Source organism: Garra rufa, chromosome 4 (genome assembly GCF_049309525.1).
Source record: "Garra rufa chromosome 4, GarRuf1.0, whole genome shotgun sequence".
Lineage (NCBI taxonomy): Eukaryota > Metazoa > Chordata > Actinopteri > Cypriniformes > Cyprinidae > Garra > Garra rufa.
In genome coordinates this window covers 55,071,887-55,093,920 of record NC_133364.1, presented here as the reverse complement: position 1 = coordinate 55,093,920, position 22,034 = coordinate 55,071,887, and the positions used below count along the sequence as shown (strand labels likewise).

Below are 22,034 nucleotides of genomic sequence, written 5' to 3'. Positions count from 1 at the left end.
AATGGCAAGGTATAAAAACAGAAAGTGGTAGTTTAGTGTTTTAAATGTAAAAAAATATAGAAAAATATTCCTAGATTTATGATGTTAATAACTTTAGACAAGCATCATGATGTGAGTACGAAATTATATGCTATATACAACATTTCTATGATATTTGTGATTCTAGAGAGCAGTGGACTAATGGAACTTTTATTTTGGTTTGGTGATGTGACGTCATAAAGATGCGCTGCGCTCCTCATCTGTTGGGATTCACATGAAGAAAGGTTTGTGCTTTTAAAGTTTTTAGATCAATGCAAACTGCTACATTAATTAAAGCATTTGCAAGCTGTGTAAAATAAACACATCTTTATTAAATGTAATGCTTTATTTAGTGTTACTTAAAACGTTAGCCTTTAGTAACAGAGAAGCGCGTCTCAGTTCTCTCTCTATATCATGAATCAATCGTGTGATGATAAGAAGTGACGAGACAAACTGAGAATCCGAATCATTTGAATCAAATAATTTGTGAAATGATTCAGTGATTCGATTCAGCGGCACGCGAACTACAAACGACAACAACAAACACAAACGCGTGAATCACAACCAAGAATGATTTCATGAAAGTGTAATATTTTAGATATGATAAATAATTGAATACCAATTATAAATAAATAAAAATAGCCTGCCTAAATATGAACCTTTTGGTAATTTGTATATTGTATACATTTTATATAGAACTATATGCACACAGAGATTTAGTTTGCATTGATTTTTCTTTCTATTAATTTTATTCTTATCTTAAACAGGACAAAGTGTTCAAACACACAGAAAAACTCCTGGAGAATCAACTGAGATCCACGTGACACACTATTATAAACATGGAGTTTATTAAAGAGGAGAGTGAAGACATGAAGATTGAAGAAACATTGAAACACGAAGATACTGAGGAACAAACAAAGATGGGGTTTATTAAAGAGGAGAGTGAAGAAACATTCAGAGTCAAACATGAAGATACCGAGGAACAAAAAGGTTGGTTTTTATTCTCAAAGCTGTACTCATTACAGAAATGAATACAGAATATTTATGAATAATGTCACGCGAGAGTAGAAATGTTTTGACATTTGACAGAAGTTGAGATCACATACTAACTCTGTCTTCAAGTGCAGCTGAGAAGATCCTGCTTTCACACTTGTTATTTTTTATTATGGCCATTTGTTATGATGACATCAGGCATTTAAGTTGTAGCATTAATATGGAATTAGCCTAAACCTCATAAAAGTTCACTGAGACTATACAAATGGAACAGATGATACTTTTTCATGCAATTCTGCCAGTAAGATTTTCATTTACCAATATATATATATATATATATATATATATATATATATATATATATATATATGTGTGTGTGTATGTGTGTATATATATATATACATTTTTTTTTTGTAGACCAAGACAATGTAGGACATACAGAAGAATAGGAGAAAACAGTGTTGTAAATATAAAGCAAGTCTGACAATAAAATAAACACAAATAATAAGCAGAAACAAAAGCATTAACATTTAAGTTAAATTCTGATGTAATTATGTGAGGTGTAAGATTGTAACGTATAAGTTGTACAGCTTATCTTGTGTATATATAAAGTTAAAAAGGGAATAAGGAGGAAATGAGGAAAAAGGAAAAGAAGGAGAAAATATATAAAATAAATTACAGGTTAAAGAGAGGAAATGAAGAAAATAATTCAAATAATATTGTAATGGAATGAGTCTGGACGACTGAAGTGAGGATCCAAGTGCACACAGACAAGGGTGAAACATGGTAGGTTGAGTGAACAAAGATCTGTACTGGAGTGCCCTCTACTGGAGCTCCGAGGCACTCCAACTGATGACCGTAACAGATATCAATATAATCAAGTAAATAAACAGATGACCACTGTTCAGGAGGCATAGGTCAAACTTACACCAAGGTACTGTATTTTAACATGAGAACGGTATTAACCAGTGGTTCTCAAACTGGGGTACGTGAGGTGATGGAGGGGCTGAGCTTTGGCATTATTTTAATTCTACCCCAATGAAAGGTTAAGTTGATGAGTAGGCATAAACTGGGCTCAGGTTGTTGTGTGTTTCTCATGCATTGATTTATTTGTGGCGACTCAAGTATCATGACCACATTATCAAAACTGACCACAAAAAATTTATTTTCTAAAAGGCTTTGACTTTGTTAAACAAACATGAGCACTGTTGCAATGTTTTTATCTCACTGTATCTCTGAAGGAAAGAAAATTCTGAAGGCTCAGAAATTTTCTGCATGTAATGCCTGATAAAGCTATCAGTCTCGGATGAAGCATTTGAGTTCTCTTGATCTGAGAGCCAAGGACTCTGCTCTGAGAGATCTGTGCGCAGTCATATCAGGTTCTTAAGCCTCTTCTTTTTTGCTCCCCTGTTGGGCTGTTTCTGTCATTGAGCTTAGCAGTGCTCCCTCACTCTCGAGGGTCTCTATGCGCACGCTATGGGAAAGCGTCTGGGTCTCCATGGAGCTTCATGAGGCAACCATACCAAGTGTATTAGGCCTTTCCTAAATGGCCTCCCCGATGACTGCCTTTGTGCTTATTATAGGGTCAATTATGAGCATGCTGCTCTCTGGAGATATAATTTTTTTTTTTCATCATGTTCTTAGTCCATCTTTGCCTCCCTGTTAGGTGTCTTATGTAGTTGAGCACAGCAGTGCTCTCCCCTCTCTCAAGAGTCGCCTATGAGTTCAACATTTCCAAGGTGAGCGTCAGAGTTCCCTTCTCATCTTTTAGTTTAGTCCTCCACTCCCTGAAGCTGCATTGGAGTAAATGTAAAGTATTTAATGAAATTCTTGTGACAGATATATAGGATGACTGGAACATACACACAGATAGTAGGTAACGATGAAGCCAGACAGAGAAACTAAGAAATCAAACAAACTTATAAAGGGGTGCTAATGACAAAGACAGGTGATGGGATAGCTCTAATGAGCTGGAAGAACCAAATATGGGCATTGGGAAAAAATCAAAACAAAGTTCAAGGGCGTGACCTTACACCCCCCTCCGGTAGGCGTGACCTTGCGCAGACCAAAAAAAAAAAAAAACTAAACAAAGACTATGGAGGAGTCTTCGGTGGAGCAAAGAGGTGGTAATGGGAGTCCTGAGGTGAAGTTGTGACGATGACTGACCAAGGCGGAGCCGTAGGGACGATGGAGCCCAATGGAGCTGATGGACCAATGGGTGACGGTGGAGACGAAGGAGTTAAGAGCCGAGGAGGAGCTGCAGAGTCAGAGGGCCGAGGCGGAGTCCGGGACTCTGAGGCAGGAAGCAAAGACGAGGGATCCTCCATGACGCCAGTGTAGACTGGCAGACCCGTGTCGAACCCACCGCACAGATGGTGAGCTAAGGGGCTGACAGGAAACAGCGGTAGCAGGGCTGCTAGACGGGGGCAATTGAGGGAGGATGGGTGAGAAATCCATGCAGACCCACAGTTCAAGGAACACAGGAAGTTCAATGTCTATATACTTAGTGAAATCAATCAAATCTTGTTGCATCTCTAGCTGTCCCAGGTCCAGTTTTACCTCACCCTCAGTGGCGGTGCTGTCTTAAGCACCCTCACTACCCACTAAACTCTCTGCCGTTGCGGACACAGTGGCCGTCTATTGCACCTGGTCAAACAGGCTTGGATCTACATCCATGGCGATCGTTCGTGCTGTCGCTCCTTTAGGCAATGGCTCTGTTGCAATGGACTCTGGCTCTCCGTGGTCGGTGGGCTGGGGCTTGATAAGCAGGAAGAACCAAATATGGGCATTGGGAAAAACCAAAATGTAAAGTCCAAGGGTGTGACAACAACGCTAAAAGGACATTTTTTAATTAATTATCCACTTCGGGGACTGTTTTCAAAAAGCTCAGTTTTCCTTAACATAAATGCCATCTCAGTGAGGATGGAAGACCAAAACAGAGGCCTTCAAATGGAAACGTTTTATTGTAGACCAAGCCTAAAAGATAGAATGGGAAATTACTTTCTGGGGACAACGTTACACTTATTGGTTTGAACTACTGTTATATTTAGTTTTTGTTTTTTTCCCCGAAAATGTTTAATGTTTATTTCTCACATTAATTTTATTAAAACATTTGCATAGTGTGTGACGTTTGCTATGCAAATGTTTAAAATAATTTTTGATACTTTTTGGAGCCTTGGCTAATAGAGCTGATAAAACTGATGAGAATATTGCTTGTGAATAAATTACTTTAACAACAACAACAACAAAAAAAAAAATCTTACATACAACTAAGGCCTTGACCACACAGAGATGTGTTTAGGTTGTATACGCATAAATTGTGTATTGAATAGATGTTTAGTCCAGATGGATCTGGTGTTTTGGGAGAGTGAAACAGATATTTATTTGAACCAGGTCCCAGAGTGGATAAATGTGAAAGCGACCCCCTTGCGGTTTCATGTGTACAGTAAATCTGTAAAACATGAACAAACACTGAATAATTGTCTTTTTATTAACTAATATTAACAGATTAATAAATGCATTGTTTCATGTTTTTTTGTATACTGCACGCAAGGTTTATGGGCATTGCCAAAATTTTCTTTTCCGTTTTTAGTGTATCTCTGTGACAGAATTACTGTTACATACTTCTCTCGCATATATACTACATAGTTTTGTGTTGGTTTCATGCGGATGCAGATATTTCTTGAGACAAGGGAGAAAAAAAAAGATTGGATAGGGAAAGCTCTGACTTTGTGTGGATGTGAATTAAATACAGAGCACAATTCACCATACTTCGCAGTCACTTCACTTTCACTTTTTCACTTTCAATTTGTGCATAAATATTGTCTGTTTTCTTTAAAGATAGTTTAATTTTAGTATTTTTTTATATTGTGTTCCCAGAGTTGTAATAATAATATTGCTAAAGATTTTTGAGAGATTAATGAGAATTTTCCACCATTTCTCATCCTCTGACAGTTAGTTTGTTGTGAGGTGCGTTTAGTCAATGAAGCCGGTACTTTGATTATTAGTAGTGATGCGCGGATGGCGGTTATATCTGCGGGTCGGGTGGGTCGGGTAATAAAAAAATGCATTCTGATTATTTGCGGGTGGGTCGCGGGTGGATGAGATAAATCAATAATGATGCAAATATTAACTACATTTTCTAAAACTTGAACGTGTTTTAAATACGTTTTTCATCAGGCAGACGATTTCATTTGTGTGCGTGTGTGTGTTTGCCTGTTCTAAGTTTTTGGTGACAGAAACGTTGACATTCCATATAAAGTTTGAAGGGAGTTATGCCTGTGCTAATGCTATTGAGCACGGTAATGCAGCGGTGTAGTGCATTGGTCGCTTTGCGTTTACCCACTTCTCTGATGCGCATCATTCAGTAGGTGTCCTGCATTAGCCAAAATCATGACAGTCCAACACATGAATAGCTTATTCAGTCGCATGTCAATAAATTGAAATATTCCCTAAAAACACCCAGTAAAGACAGTGATGTGGTCAGGACCGTGGCGCCGGCTTCTTTTGAAATATATTTGACGATTGTGCCTGATGCATCCACAGATGCTGTCTGTTCATACGCGAGAGCATGTCAGGCTAGGAACACAGTGGTATAATATTATTGATTACTTATTTGAATCAGTAGATTATAATGAAAACAATACCTTAAAAATGAAAAGAAGCAGATTTTTATGATCAGACCTTTCTTAAACTGCTGAACCCCTGTAAACTTCAGTCCAAGCATGTGTTCAAATAGTAAGTTCAAAACGGCTCTAATTCAGAGAAAACACGACCGATTTCGTCAGAGATTGTGGAGAGTCGCATCCAGATGTCTGTTAATGTTATTCTTTTCCGCATGGATTTGGCTTAAAATCATGAGTGATAAACGTATATAAGTGTGCAGCGATTTGCAGATCAGCTGAATCAATCTGCTGTTAACATGAACCATCAATTTATCATATCATCATGCAAAACTAAGAATTACAATAAGTGTAATATGACGATCGGGTGCGGGTCGGGTGCGGTTATCTAAATCTGAGAAAAATATAGGTGCGGGTGGGTGGCAGGTGGATAATTTATTTGAAGCTGCAGATTCGGGTGACAATTGAGCCCATCCGCGCATCTCTAATTAGTAGTAAATCTACGCCAAATCACTCTCTTAATCGAATGCGATTTTGAGCGCGATTTGGTGTAGCTTGTCAGTGATTTACTGCTCTGTGTATTAATTGAACGCATGTGATGGAGATTTACTACTAATCAAAGTACCGGCCCTATACTGACTGACAGTCTGTTTTGGTGTTTTTCTTTGAAAAGGTCAAGTGTAACAGCTAACTTTTATGATTGACTAACATAATTGCCCCCTTAATAAAAGAAGGAATTATTGTGTGATTGAATTTTCCATCTGTCGGTTGAGTGGGGAGTTTGTCCTCTTTCTTTTTTTTTCCTAGTCTCTCTCTAAATTTGTTGAATTTTCCCCCTAGGAGACATAAAAATGGGATATAATAATTGAGATCAGCCTATATAGATTTCCTAGATTCAATTAATTGTATAACAGACAACTTGATCTCTGTAGGGTACTGGCCGACCAGGATCAGGTTTGGACACTCTGGTATAGGATCTAAGATCTATGCATTATATACAGTATCTACATGTTTTGATGTTAATTGTTTTGTGCCATTAAACTGGGGTTAACTTTTATCCCTGTTTTTTCCCCTTAGACCTAACATCACTGAAAGAGGAGAGGGAAGTACTGAATGAAACTGAAGAGAAAGATCAGTTTGAGAATCTTCATAATTTCGTTTCTGGAGAAAAATCTTTTTGTTCTTTAGAGTCTGAAAAGACATCTAAACAAAAAAGCGCTCAGAAGACTGGGACTTTGAGTATTTTCACTTGCTGTCAGTGTGAAAATAGTTTCAAAAAAAGAGGACACCTTAAAAGGCACATGAGAGTCCACACTGGAGAGAAGCCTTACAGATGCAAACAGTGTGGAAAGATTTTCAGGCAACGAGGACAACTTGACAAGCACATAAAGATTCACAACAGAGAAAAGCCTTACAGATCCCCTCAGTCTGGAAAGGGTTTCAGTGAAAGTGGAAACCTTGAAGTTCACCAGAATATTGAGATTACAGGGAACCTTTTTACCTGCCAACAGTGTGGAAGAAGTTTCTCTTATAAAAGATACCTTAACAGACACATGAGAGTTCACACTGGAGAGAAGCCTTACATATGCAACCAGTGTGGAAAGAGTTTCACTCGAAAAGAAAGCCTTGACAGGCACATGAGAATTCACTTTGGAGAAAAGCCTTACATATGCAACCAGTGTGGAAAGAGTTTCACTCATAAAGAATGCCTTAAAATTCACATGAGAGGTCACACTGGAGAGAAGCCTTACACATGCAAACAGTGTGGAAAGAGTTTCAGGCAACGAGGACAACTTGACAAGCACATGAAGGTCCACACTGGAGAGAAGCCATACACATGCAGACAGTGTGGAAAGAGTTTCAGTCAAAAAGAAAGCCTTGACAGGCACATGAGAATTCACTGGAGAAAAGCCTTACATATGCAGCCAGTGTGGAAACAGTTTCATTCAACGAGGACAACTTGACACACTCATGAATATCCACACTGGAGAGAAGCCATACACATGCAAACAGTGTGGAAACAGTTTCAGTCAAAAAGGAAGCCTTGGCAGGCACATGAAGATTCATAATCAAGAGAAGCCTTATGAAGGGTTCCAAATGGAATCCTATACAGGGCTTCTACAATGAAATTCTAATTCACATTTTAAAGCAATGTGTTTTGTCCATGGTACACTTTACCGTGTCAACTGGAAATATGGACTATGGACAAATGGACTCTGTCTACAGTGTAAGAACTTCACATTTGAATGTCATGAATTGAAGAGAGATCTCACAGGAAGTACACTGTTTTTTGGTTGAAGCATAAAAAAGGACACTGTTAGCATTTTAACATCAGTGTGCATGGATTTAATTTGTACACGTCAGTTACTTGCTCATTTCTACCACCAACATTGGCGGTTTTGTGGAAGGCTTTAATAGTCCTATTTTGGAACCATTCCTAAAGGACTGTATTAGGAATTGTCTTATAGGATTGTCTTGTAGACCTTTTTTCTGAACGCAGAAGTCACGCCTGACTACATTTTTAGCATTTCCGGTCTTCTATGTCTCATGTCAAAGTAGCGTATAATCCGAGCTGTTAATCTAATTTTAAACCTATTAAAACGTTTTTAAAAAGCACATGGCTCCCTAGCGCCATCACTTTCCAATGTCACAATGACCGTCATTTGTCATAAACTTTATTGTAAAACAATAGTTGTTGAAGAAAAAAAAAACTGTTACAAATTATTGTCCTATTTTTCTTACAAAAAAGAAACAAGAGTAATAATAATAGTCGGATATACGTACATACAAAGATACCTCTGAATATACTAACACTCAACCACACTCATATATCCAGAAATACATTGTGATTGATGACATTTGTACCGTTAAAAAGAGGATAAAATAAATAAATTTATAAATGAAAATAATACTAATAAGGGAGGAGGTGCATTTATTATAAAGATGGCAAGATGTTAAGGGACTTAAAATAAGTAATAAAACATTGCCACTTTTTAAAGAAATTACTTTTCCCAGAACATCTAACATTTTCCAATTTAAGAAAAAACAGTATCCACAAGCCATTTGTCACAGTTCTGTCTGTTTTTGTCCTTGGTTTTTCCCATTTGTCTTCCCCCCGTTTATCTGTGTAATTTGGTTTAGCCCATCATTGTGATTCCCTGCACCTGTTCTTGTAATTATTAGTAATTTATGTCACCTGTGTTTGATTATTAGTTTGTCTTTAAAGGTTTGTCTTTGAGTTAACACGTGTACAAATAGTTACAAATTATTCAAACAAAACATTTTAAGCTTTCAAATAATTTAAAGCTTGTGTTGCGTTGTTTATTGTAAGATGTAAAAATAAGATGATATATATATATTTTTTGCAACAAAATTATGGCTTTCTTCTGTTCAACCTCGTTTCACATAAATATTTATTTCATAGCTATTAATCTGCACCCAGCATGTTTTATTTTGCTGTATAGTTTATAATCTGAGTATCTGCGGTACAGACAGCGCAAAGAAGAACAGATCAGTGTTCAGTCAAGTGTAAATGCACAGCAGTCATAACTTTTCTTTTAGACATTATGCTCATTTTTGGACAAGCGATAAGTGCAAATCGACTGAAGGTCCGAGAGTGGAGGATTTGATTTTTACTGCACTGTATCAGGAACGTTTCATTACGCCAGGATTTAAGTTATTATAAGTGTGCACAGCCTTGATTCTTAAGTAGGAATGTTGATATCAGCTAGATAAAAAAAAATTACGCTTTAAAAAGTCGCTTTTCACGGTGTTCGGCCATTTAACAATTAAATTACTTGCCCACCGCCCCACTGTCATTTTTTTTTATTAAAATATTATATAGAAATAATTTTTATAGAAATAATATCAAGGTAGTGCAGCGGGACGACAGACAATCGCCTGCTTCATACAGCAGGAGCAACAGCGCAGGAGACCATGATCCAGCGAGATGATTGACAGGACCATAGCGGAGGCAGGAGCACAAGAGCGCAACGTGAACTTTTGATAAATAAGAAAAATATATAGGTGCCTGTAGGTAATATACGTATACCGATATAGCCACAGGAACGTTTTATTTTGCTGAGATTTAAGTTAAATGTGCACAGATAATTAATGACACTTAATTGGTCACCTGCTGGGTGGGCCCAGGGAAATAAAATATTAGGCTAGAGTTTAAAAAATGTAAAAAATAAAAAAAATATATTAAAAATGTTTAAACATAAAAAACTGTCATTTTATACAGTATTATATATTTACACTGGATCACCAGCTTAGTACATTTTTTAATCTACAATTAAAAAACTTACTTGACAACCAAATTTAATGGAAGAAGCCAATAATGTGCTCACCAGATAACATTGTATAGAGCTATATCTATCTATCTATCTATCTATCTATCTATCTATCTATATTAATCGTCGTGTCAATCATCTCGCTGAATCACTCGTCTCTTGCGCTGTTGCTCATGCTGTATGAAGCGGATGATTGTATTGTATAACTACATTGAAATTTCTATAAAAAACGAAAGGTGGAGGGTGGACAATTAATTTAATCGGTGGATGACCGAACACCGTGAAACGCCGACTTTGCAAGCCTAAGCTTTGTTTTTTCATTTTTTCAATATCAACATTTCACTTAAGCATCAAGGCTGTGCACACTTATAATAACTTAAATCATGGCGAAATGAAACGTTCCTGTGGCAATTAGAATGAAAATAAAGAATGAAAATAAATAAATAATGGTAATAAATAATGGCTTTTATTTTGTTGAATGAACAATGGATGGCGTCACCGGTCCAGATTTGGTTGACCAGCATAAAGGGGCGTCTCGTGACCGCCCACATGTGGAAAACGAATTTTGAGGTCGTTAATCTGTTTTCTTTCAGTGAACCAAAAAACGAGAAATCGAGCCAAAATCTTGTTTTTTCGTTTTCTGAAAAAAATGAAAAAAAGAATAAAGGAGCCGTTTTCTTATTTCTGATTATTTCGTTTCAAGCTGAAAATGAAATGAATAAAACATACACGGACCCTTCCCACACTAAATTATCATCCTACTGTATATTCCACCAGAGAGGACTGCAAACGGTCCGTGTATCATCTGATCATTCAGTTATTCCACTTAATCTGGCAAACAAAAAATAGGCAAAACAGGTTGATGTTTCATTTTTGGGTTTTTCTGTATGAGCCAAAACATGACAGCTGATTTGTTTTTTCCGTTTTTCAGCTCGAAACCAAAATCCAATAAACAGGAAAACCAAAACGAAATAATACGGCTAATTTACGTTTTTCTTTATTTTTAGCTTTGCGCATGCGCAATGAATAGCGGCGTAAAAGCCTGTCATCATTTGTGGTACACAATGTAAAGATATGTAGAAAATACACGTCATGCCAGCCGCACTTTTTTTGGGGCGTCTAATGGTGCTGGGAGCGGTCAAAATGTATGTACAAAATATAATTTATTCAGAAACATTAAAATCATACTCTTTTTTGACTTTATGGAAAATAGCAATAAATAAATAGGTGCCATTTGCCGGGGGGGTGGGGGCGATTTATGGGTGCGGGGAATGATAATGTGATATCCTAATTATTAACAAATAAATAAATAAATAAAATAAATCGCAAAAAAAAAAATCACAAAAAAAAAAAAAATTGTGAAATCCTGGAGAGACTGGTTAGTGTAATTTGTTGACAACGCACATTATATACCCGTCTTTTTAGGTAAGAAAAAAATAATGGGTGTCAGGTCATGAAATGTTTTTAATACGACGGAAGCTGTATTATGTCCTCACAATTTAATAAAAATAGACATCCTAAGTTAGGCCTATTAATAGTAATGATTAATTTAAAACAACGAATACATTTTATAGAGAAGGTGAGCAAAGTATCAAATGAGCTTTTTGGAAACTCCGAATCAGTAAACACTGCGTGATCCACTGTTTCGAAGCGCTCCAATCGGATCTCGAATCATTTGATTCAACTTCACGATTAGACGAGCAAAAAAGTGCGGCTGGCATGACGTGTATCTTCTACATATCTTTACATTATAGTGTACTACAAATGATGACAGGCTTTTACGCCGCTATTCATTGCGCATGCGCAAAGCGGTAAAACACAGCAAAAACTGAAAATAAAGAAAAACGTTATTTAGCCGTATTATTTAGTTTTGGTTTTCCTGTTTATTGTATATTTGGTTTCGAGTTGAAAAACGGAAAAAAAGAAATCAGCTGTCATGTTTTGGCTCATTCAGAAAAACCCAAAAATGAAATATCAACCTGTTTTGCCTATTTTTCGTTTGCCAGATTAAGTGGAATAACTTAATGATCAGATGATACACGGACGATTTTTGTTTCGTTTTTTTTTTTTTTTCATTTGGACATTTCATTTTTCGACATTTCTTTTTCTTTTCTTTTTCTTTGCCTAATTGCTTTTATTTTCGGTAAATACAGTTCTACAACATATATTACCGTTTTAACATGTATACAATATTTCTTACATTTAAACGAGAATTTTAGAAGTAAAAATTAAATATATAATCGTAGTAAAAAACCCAATGTGTCTTGTTTAGGTGACTGACATCACGTCTCTTTAATTTGCTTTGTATTAAATACAAATTTTAAACATACAAAAAAAAAAAAAAGTTTTATAGATTAAATAAAACATTTACCAAAGAAATGCAAGTCAGCAGCACTGAGAACTACTCCTGAAGAGAAAACAAAATATCTGCACTCATTACAACCACTGTTGCGACTGTCCTGTCCTATCCTTCACCAGTCTAAATCTGGTCTAAATGCAAGACAGATGCAGTTATAGTTTAAAACTGAATATTAACAAAATGAAAACGGACCTCCAATTCGTTTATTATTAGTTGTTGTTGTTGATCAAGATTAAAGGGATGTCGCTGTTATAAGAATTTATTTAAATTACTAATTTATGGATTAAAAAAAATTATGATCCCAAGCAGATTAAGAAAATATGGTGAATTTATTTTAGGCCTATTTTTACAAATATTAATAAATGAATAGACTGAATAACATTTCGCGTCTGCAAAACAAAGTAGGCTAAATTATTTTTAACGTTTAGTGATACAAAAACAAAACGTGTAATGAAGAAAAATATTTAAGCAAGTTTTTATATATATATACAGCCTGTGTGTAAACACTGGACCGACTATTGCTAATGGAAGAACAAAATACTTCCATAATCCACTTTAGAGTTTTAAGTAGCCTAATATTCAGAGAAAGACATATAATCTAGGCCTAAATAAAATAATAAATAAAAATACATTTAGCCCACTCTGTGCATGCCCAGATCTCCGATTCTTCTAACAAAGTTTCAACCAATATCCGACGTTATGATTTAGATCAGATGCGTCGGCTGTATCGGTTGATAAGCCAACGTGATTTCGACGTTGAATCGACATTTTATTTTCGACGTAATAACGTTCTGATGTACCGACCAAATAATGAACGTTGATTCAACATCGAAATTTGATTGACGACCGACACTGACCTTTACAACCAGAAATCGACGTTGAATCAACGTCAGCTTGCTGTCTGGGCTGTTTTAAATGGTCAGGATCATTATTGCACTTATTATTTAAGACAAGAAGCACTCCTCAAAATATTAACTAAATAGAACTGAACTATATATTACAGTTAATTAACTGAATGAAAGTTCAATTATCTTTATCACTCCCCAGAATAAAATGCGATTGCAAAGCATATTCAGAGTTGTTATCAATACACAATCAATGCACATTATGGGTTAATAATTACTCTAAATTGCTGCAAATATAGTGAAACTGCTCTCTATCCTACTTAAACCCATTCAAACACATTGACAGCGCAGAGCTGTTTGGAACTATTGAGCGCTATGTGACCACGCGGCGTGGAGATCAAAGCCCTGGTTGTGATGTGCTCAGCTGCTATTCTCTTAGAACACTTCCTGTCACATATTAGACATTTAGTATTCAATTCTTAAAAATGTATATGGTTTATGTAAATACACTTTGGAGATGTATTGTAACGGTCTGGGTGTCTGTCCCTTTAAGGATCGGGTTTCAGGGAATTTCCCTTGCACGGCACTCCAATGTATTTGCGGGAGGAATTATCCTTCTAATCGTGGGGCAGTCGTGGCCTAATGGTTAGAGAGCCGGACTTGTAACCCAAAGGTTGCAGGTTCGATTCTCAGGTCCGGCAGGGATTGTAGGTGCAGCACTCTCTCCACCCTCAATAGGCTATATGTCGAACGTCACCTGACCAACCCCGGAAAACAGGTCTCATTGCTTCCGCTTGTCGGAGAACGTGTTAATAGCCGTAATAAATAATGGCGATAATCGACGGACTTTTAAGGTAATCAGTTAAACAAGCCAGCTGTTTATTGTGGACGTTTCATTCGATATTTATATATAAATGTTACTGAAAAGAATAAAAATTAAAAACTTTTATATATCAATACACATATGTGATGGACATTGGTTATGATCATTTTTAGTGTCTACTTTGAAGGAATCTTGAGTAAATCATGTTCATATTTAAAGAGGCATATGCAAAACGCGTGAACCGGAAGCAACGAGACCAGTTTAGCAGAAAACGGAAGCCTGTTGGGCATAACCCCTATACCACGACTGAGGTGAGTCCCTTGAGCAAGGCACCGATCCCCCAACTGCTCCCCAGGCGCTGCAGCAATGGCTGCCCACTGCTCTGGTGTGTGTTCACGGTGTGTGTGTTCACTACTGTGTGTGTGCACTTGGATGGGTTAAATGCAGAGCACAAATTCCTAGTATGGGTCACCATACTTGGCTTTACTTCACCTCCTTTCCTTCCTTCCTTTCCTTTTGTTGTTTCTTCCTTTTAAATAACCCCTTTTGTTAATGGTGACCGGCTTCGTGTGGTAGGTTACAGTATGTGTGTTACCTGGAACTCTACTGTTCACTATATATAATAAAATACAGAAAAAGAAGCAAAACACCCTTAAAAACACCTTAGGCAAACTCAGAAATTCAGAAACAACTTTTAAGGAACTCTCAAGCTGCGATGCAATTCCGTGAGTTGAAACATTTCCGTTAGAGCTGAGAAGACGCTGGACGGTGAAAACATCAAAAAGTGACTAAATTCAGTTAAGGTAAGTTCACTTATGAACCTTTATTTATCATCTTGTCATGTTGTTATATGATGTAACTCTGTGTATTTATAAGAACATACCACCGAATCACGGACAAGAACAAACACTGAAGCCATTAAATGGATTGAAATCGAAAGTAAATATAATGGGATCCAATGTATCAGACGCCGTTTAAGGGAAGTTTAATATTGCGTCTTACAGACCACTCCCAGATTGTTTTGTTTAAGCTACATATATATTTCAATGGATTTTTCTTTTCTTCTAATGACCATTCTAAATCCATTAAATAATGTATTTACAGTAACGTGTGTAGTTAAAAAAATGTATTTGTGTCTTAATTCAAGCAGGATTGTTGCTGTGGTTTAAGGGTCATGTCAAGCACTTCATTTTTCTTTATTTCTTTTCTTTTTTCAAATGTTGCTAAAGAATGAGTGATAAAAGCTATAGTTTTGCGTTACGTCTATAATTTAGAATTAGTGACAGATAGGATACAGTGATTTCTCCAGATTATTTATTTCAAGGAATATTCCAAAAACAAATATACATAGTTAATAGGTGCTGAGGCAAATTCACAAAAAGCACTTTTAACAATACTTATACTGTAGCTTTAAAGCAGCAATACATAAAATGCATGTTTCTGTTACTATGAAGAGAAATCTGCTATGTCAGAAATGTAATGTCTATATGTGACTCTGGACCACAAATCATTAGGGTTATTTTTTTTAATTGATATTTAATACATCAGCTGAGGGGATCTGTCTCTAGGGCACATCTAGTTGTCATGGTCTCAGCTGACATTCAGAGAGGTTGTGGTTGTCTCTAGGTTCTGATCCATCCTCTGGTCTGGATCTGGTTAGTTGACAACATTCAGTTAAGCAGAAACATGTTAAGCCATTGATTACATATTGTGATCATAAGGATAATTTTGCAGTTATACTGATTCAGAGTTGGGATCATGATCTGAAGTTCTTGCAGGGGTTGTTGTCATCACAGGTGTTAGGATCACCTAAAATCTTCACAATGGTTAAATCCAAATGCTAGTGAGGTTCAAGGTTATTTTCGTAAACGAAAACTAAAAGTAAGACGAAAACTATTGATCAAAAAACATTTTCGTAAACTGAAATAAAATAAAAATGTCAAAATAAATGAAAAACTAGAACGAAACGAAGCTAACAACTTTTATTGAAAAACTAACTGAGATAAAATAATAATTATCAAAAATAAATAATCGTTTTCGTAATCATTATGTTCTCACCCCATGGCGGCTACTGCATCAGTTTTTATTGATGTATTTTATGTAACACAAGCGATCAAACCAATATACTGGAGCTGCTTAATCGTTAAATGATAGAGATTCAAAAACCCACGCGATCATTTGTAAATGACAACGATTCCTCATGTCTTTTAAACCTTTGAAAAGTCTTACCGGAACATTCAAATCTATATTTGCACTGCCAGAGAGAGCGGTCATCATGTTGATGTAAAAAAAAAAAAAAAAAAAAATCAGCTTCACAAACAGTCTTTTCAAATACCCAGTCGTTAATATTATCACAGCAATATTCTGATTAAAGGTCATAGTTTGGATATAAACACTGATGTGATGTCTGTGGTAGAGATCAAAACAGAGCACGTCATTTTTTGAAAGTAATTGGTGCTTCGAGTAATGTTTGTGTCGATTGCTTTGTTTCGCCACTAGATGGAAACAACTGTTAAAAATGTATTTGTCTTTGACTAGAGAAAACGCAGATTCATCCAGTTATGTTTTTGTGAGCAAATCATTTATTCATTCAAACCACTTTTTCATAAATTTAATATTAAAAGGTGGTGTATTAAATGTATTCTATTTTAAATATTATGTATTAAATTATTAATAATTAATTCAAATGAATTAAACACTTTTTAATAGACTGAAGCAATTAATATTTTGTCTCACATTATTTTGCTTAGTTTAGAATTGCTAGGAAATCGTGATCTCTATTTAATCTCTAAAAAACTAAAACTGAAACTAAACTATATAAAAACTAAATAGAAATGTGTTCACAAAATAGAAACTAAACTAAAACTAACAAAATTGTTAATGAAACTAATAAAAACTAAACTAAGTTTTATTGCAAATTTAAAAACTATACTAAAATAAAACGAATTTAAAAAAGCAAAACTAAATTAACCTTGGTGAGGTTGTAACTACTGAAATGAAGATACACATATAGAGGGCCCCACTCTTTACATTTGACTTATAAAACTGAGTATGTGTCATATTTTCAGTTTAAGAAATCTGCAATAAAGTGCATAATAAAGCTTTTCCTATTCTAATTGATGTTTAGGATGTTTAGGTATTATACTAATGTGCGGTGCCAAATGGTTATGAGGTTAGTGATGTATACTGTCTCTTGGAATATTAGCCATATATGTAATAATTCATTGTCACAGTATCATATGTTCTGCCTGTGTTCAACATGAAAAAGTTGTGGTTGCCACTGAGTGGTTGTTACAGGACTTTCATACAAAAGACAGAACCTGGAAAAGGAACCTATTCTGTAAGAAAGATTCTACAGCATGGTTCATTTTTAAATGTTAAACACTCAAAGACTTTGTCACCTTAAAAATGTAAACATGCTACAAATGTGACATATATATAGCGCTTTTAAACTACAAAAAAAAGTCTGGTGAGAGCCCAGTATATAGGCCGATGCAAAATGAAAAGCAGGAGTCATGAACCGAAGACAAATTGTCCTACATTTTCACTGAAAGACATCAGATTCACAACATTAAATTCACGAACCAAACAACATAATGTACAGTACAATACAAACACATTATTAAGCATATATAAAATGCAGTTAATTTAACTGATTTGGATTCTAAGAAACTGAATACAGAATTGCTCTAAATAGAGTTCTAATATGCAAAATGTTGATTTCAGATCAGTCATAAAAATACGTAGTAGGCTATACTGTCGTAAAATCACTTAAACTCAAGACAAAGCATCTCTGTTCTTTTTTTATATTTTATTTTCTTTCATATTAAGTAATCACTTAGAAAATAAATAATTTGACTTGGAACAATAGTAAACTACATATTAATTAACAAGTTTTGTCAATAAAAACATAATGGACTACCGCTAATTTTAACCCGGCTGCCATTAGATCCAGCACTTTTTAGAACTGCTTCACAGTCAGTGACTAGCCCTTTTTCACCCTCACCACCACAGTGCGGATCGAGTCAACACGAGCAGGAGACATTTGTGCCTGCATTGTGGACAAATCTCACACCATGCCCAGAAAAGTGGTCCTCTGATGGAGAAAGCACACTTCTCTTGGCGTTGTTAGTCTTAACCCCAACACTTCCAAGGCGGAACAACACCTCGATGTTGAACTGCCAGCTGCTCAGATTGAGCCAAAATCAACTAATCATTGATAAAGTTGAGGATGCAGATGCCCTGGAATCGCAAAGGAGCCAGAGCTGCGTAACGCGGTGACAAAGAGCTCCGAGCACTGGGTCCTGTGGCAAAAACCAAGGCTTTCTCCACATGTCTGAGGCACGAAGGCATCGCCGCGTGACCCTGATCATGCGAAGTGGGTTTCCCCTCAGGGAGAACCCCTTGGTTTTGAGCCACCACTGTAGGGGTCTCATGTACAGCAGGCCAAAAGATATCACGTTGGACGCAACATCAGACCCAGCAGTTAGTTGAACTGCTGTATAGTTAGTGACCAGCCTTATCTTACTTCTCACGACTGTGATGAGGATCGAGACGACACAAGCAGGAGACATACGTGCCTGCACTGTGGTCAAATCCCACACCACGCCCAGATAAGTGGTTCTCTATAATGGAGAAAGCACACTTTCCTTGGCGTTTAGTCCTAACCCCAGCTCTTTCATGTGTGACAGAACAACATCTCAATGTTGACATAGTTGAGTATGCGGATGCCCCGGAGTACGGGGTGAGAATGTAAGCCAAAAGGAAGAACCCGAATTGGTAAGCTCTGCCCCTGAGAGCAAACCTCAGGAACTTCCTGTGTTGAGGAACAATGAAGAACCGGCTGTATAACCCGGGATCTCACTGTGAGGAGGGACCACCTCGATGGCCTCTTCCCCAGGAGAAAATATACTTCCTGTTCCATAACAAGAGCCTGCTCAGGATCCAAAAAGTGGGAAGACCCCACTGAAGAGGGGAGGAGGGGAGCCGAACTGAATGCGGTAGCCCCTCTCTTCAGTGTGCAGGACCCATGAGACATTTTGGCAGAAGTTCCCACGCTGCCAGAGAGTCCACTAGGGGGATCAGTCTCTCGAGACTGACCTCTGCTGTTAGAGCAGTGTTTTTCAACCACTGTGCCGGGGTAAACTAGTGTGCCGTGAGAGATCGTCAGGTGTGCCGTGGGAAATTATTCAATTTCACCCAATTGGTCTAAAACATTTTTTGAAAAGTAATAAGTTATTGTCTGCGAATCAGCGTATGTGAGCGGAGCGGTGTGATTTTGAATGGAGGGAGGAGCGGGTTTTTGAAAAGTCCATCATAAGTAGCCTACAATTCATGCCAACAGTCCGTAATATAACTGCATATTAAGCAAGAATTCACATGTTAAACATGTTTAGTTAGCTTGATAGAGATGGATCACTCAAATCAGAAAGAATATGAAGGCTATGATGACGGCGGCAATAGACATGAGCGGTAAATTATAGTTCACAAGGAATTAGTTTGTTCCTTCTAGATACTAAATATTTTCAGGCGAAAGCATCATTTAAACAGGTAACACTTATTCACACGCAATCGCTCTATCAATAATGCATTAAAACAAATGTACTGTAATGGTATCCGATTTCGAATGAGCAGAAATCTGTAAGAAATGCAGTGATCCGTAGGTAAAATAACTTATTATTAATAATATTATTTTCATTACAAACTTTGCACTGCATAAAGCAGCAATTATACTCTTTTAATGCTGACAATGTTTGCTTGGTATGTGGTAGTAACAAAGTTTGCACACTAGTGTTCCAAACTCGCCTGTTATTTTATTTGATTATTTTTTTATTTTAATATGTGTTATGAACAGGACCGTAATATTTCAAACATTATATCTGATTTTTTTTTTTTTTTTTTTTTTTTTTTTTTTTTTTGGTGAGGAGCGATGTTTCTGATATCACTGAGCGAGGAGTGGAGCAGGGACTGTCCTCATTAGCCCGGAGCCATGCCATCTGGGCTTATTATAGTTAATGAAACTGTTTGCAGTGAGTGGCCAGCCTACTTATACTCTCTTGACTGGCCTCATGCCAGGATTCAATCAGAGCAGGAGACAGACGTGCCTGCATCATGATTGAATTCCACACCAAGCACTGAAAAGTGGTTCTCTATAATGGAGAAAGCACACTTTTCATTGACAACCCCAGTTTGGTGGGGACGACACATTAATGCCAAGCTGCCAAAATGCTCAGATGAGCATTTAATTAATATAATTAAATATATAGAGTGAAAGTGGAGGAATGGTTTCTTTCCTAACTTTGGGCTGCACCCGGCAGCCAGTATAAATGTATTCAATTCCTCAAAATTAAATGACTATGGAAGCAGAGCTAACATTCTTCACATATGTGCTTTGTGACTTTATGAATGGGCACATTTATTAATGAACACAGCCCGCCCCCTCAGAAGCGGACTGTGAGTAGGCTACTCAGCTCGAACAAAGCTACACATAAATCGCTTGAATCTCCGCAGCCCATTTACTTTCGTTTCTTAGTAGGAGGAGCTGAGAGAAACCAGCGATCTAATATGCAGTCTGTTCTGATTCCACAATGAAAGCCTCCGCTCTGCCTCGGCAAAATGGGACTTTGCGAGCGAAGCGTGCACAGCGAGAATGCGAGCCGTCAGCTTCCTCAAAAGCTGACACCACCCACTTCGCCACGCACTCTTACTCAAGGGAGAAGAACCGCAGCGCGGGCTTCGGAACCCCGAGAGAGAGAAAGCGCTAGATCCATGAAAAAGGCAGAGATGGATCAAAGATCGTCTCTAACCCGTCTTCATAGATCTATGTGCAATCCCCACGAGAACAGCTGCCGCCCTGCCTCGGCAAAAGCAGGACTGAGCCGTGGGGAAGACAATACGGGCATTCAGTTCCCTCGAGAACTGACTCCCGTGCTTCGCTCCTAAACAGACAACAAATAGACTGCGTGTATCCCCTTTTTTTTTTTTTTTTTTTTTTAAGGAGGAGCACACAGAATGAAATGCTGCTGCTTATTTGAAGGACATAGTGACACTCTCAAATAAAAGCTGTGCAAACTGGCACATAAAAACAGAGTGACAAACACACACATAGAGCGCTTGCTGAATGGCAGAAAGCTAGTGCTGTTCTCACCGTATGTGCTTTTAGGCTTCCCGGTCGGTGACGTCATCACGCCTGTGACGTCACGTGATTCCTTCGGACGGATTACACACGTGATTCAGAGCGCGGTCATGCTGGGAGGCGTTCCCAAAGCGTTTCGACGCAGCTCGACGTTCCTGGAAGGGAACAAAATCCAAACCCTCATGGCCCTGTGTGAAAAAGTGTTTGCCCCCTAAACTTAATAACTGGTTGGGCAACCCTTAGCAGCAACAACTGAAATCAAGCGTTTGCCATAACTTGCAATGAGTCTGTTACAGCGTTGTGCAGGAATTTTGGCCCACTCATCTTGGCAGAATTGTTGTAATTTAGCCACATTGGAGGGTTTTCCAGCATGAACCGCCTTTTTAAGGTCATGCCACAGCATCTCAATACACTGTAAAAAAAAATGTTAGTTGTTTCAACTTAAAAAAGTGTTCGTGCTGCCTTAAAATGTTAAGTTGTGTGAACTTAAATTGTGAAGTTGTCTTAACTAAAAATGAAGTTTACATGACTTAATAAAATGAGTTCAATAAACATAATTTAAGTTCAATGAACTTAAAATTTGAAGTTGTCTTAACTAAAAATGAAGTTGACGTGACTTTATAAAATAAGTGCAATGAACAATTTAAGTTTAGTGAACTTAAATTGTCAAGTTGTCTTAACTAAGAATAAAGTTGACATGACTTTATAAAATAAGTGCAATGAACATAACTTAAGTTTAATGAACTTAAATTGTCAAGTTGTTCTAAATAAGAATAACTAAGGACAAAAACATTTGAAATTTATTTTTATTATTATTATTCCACTGCAAGATCAATTAACAACAATACTGTATGAAGCATAGTGGTGTTTATGCAGTACATTATTGTATGTTTTATACACTATTGTTCATGCAGTACATTTTGCAGTATTATTATGCAGTACATCAC

At 37.0% G+C, this 22,034-nt stretch overlaps 1 protein-coding gene across 1 annotated transcript; it reads left to right on the top strand.

The window, feature by feature from the left end:
- Positions 1 to 799: 799 nt before the first annotated feature.
- LOC141333036 (uncharacterized) lies at positions 800 to 20,894 on the top strand. The gene is made up of 3 exons (XM_073837982.1): positions 800 to 1,008; positions 6,711 to 7,518; positions 20,771 to 20,894. The coding sequence occupies exons 1-3, from the start codon at positions 858 to 860 to the stop codon at positions 20,892 to 20,894; spliced, it is 1,083 nt and encodes a 360-aa protein (XP_073694083.1). The 5' UTR covers positions 800 to 857.
- The last annotated feature ends 1,140 nt before the right edge of the window (positions 20,895 to 22,034 follow it).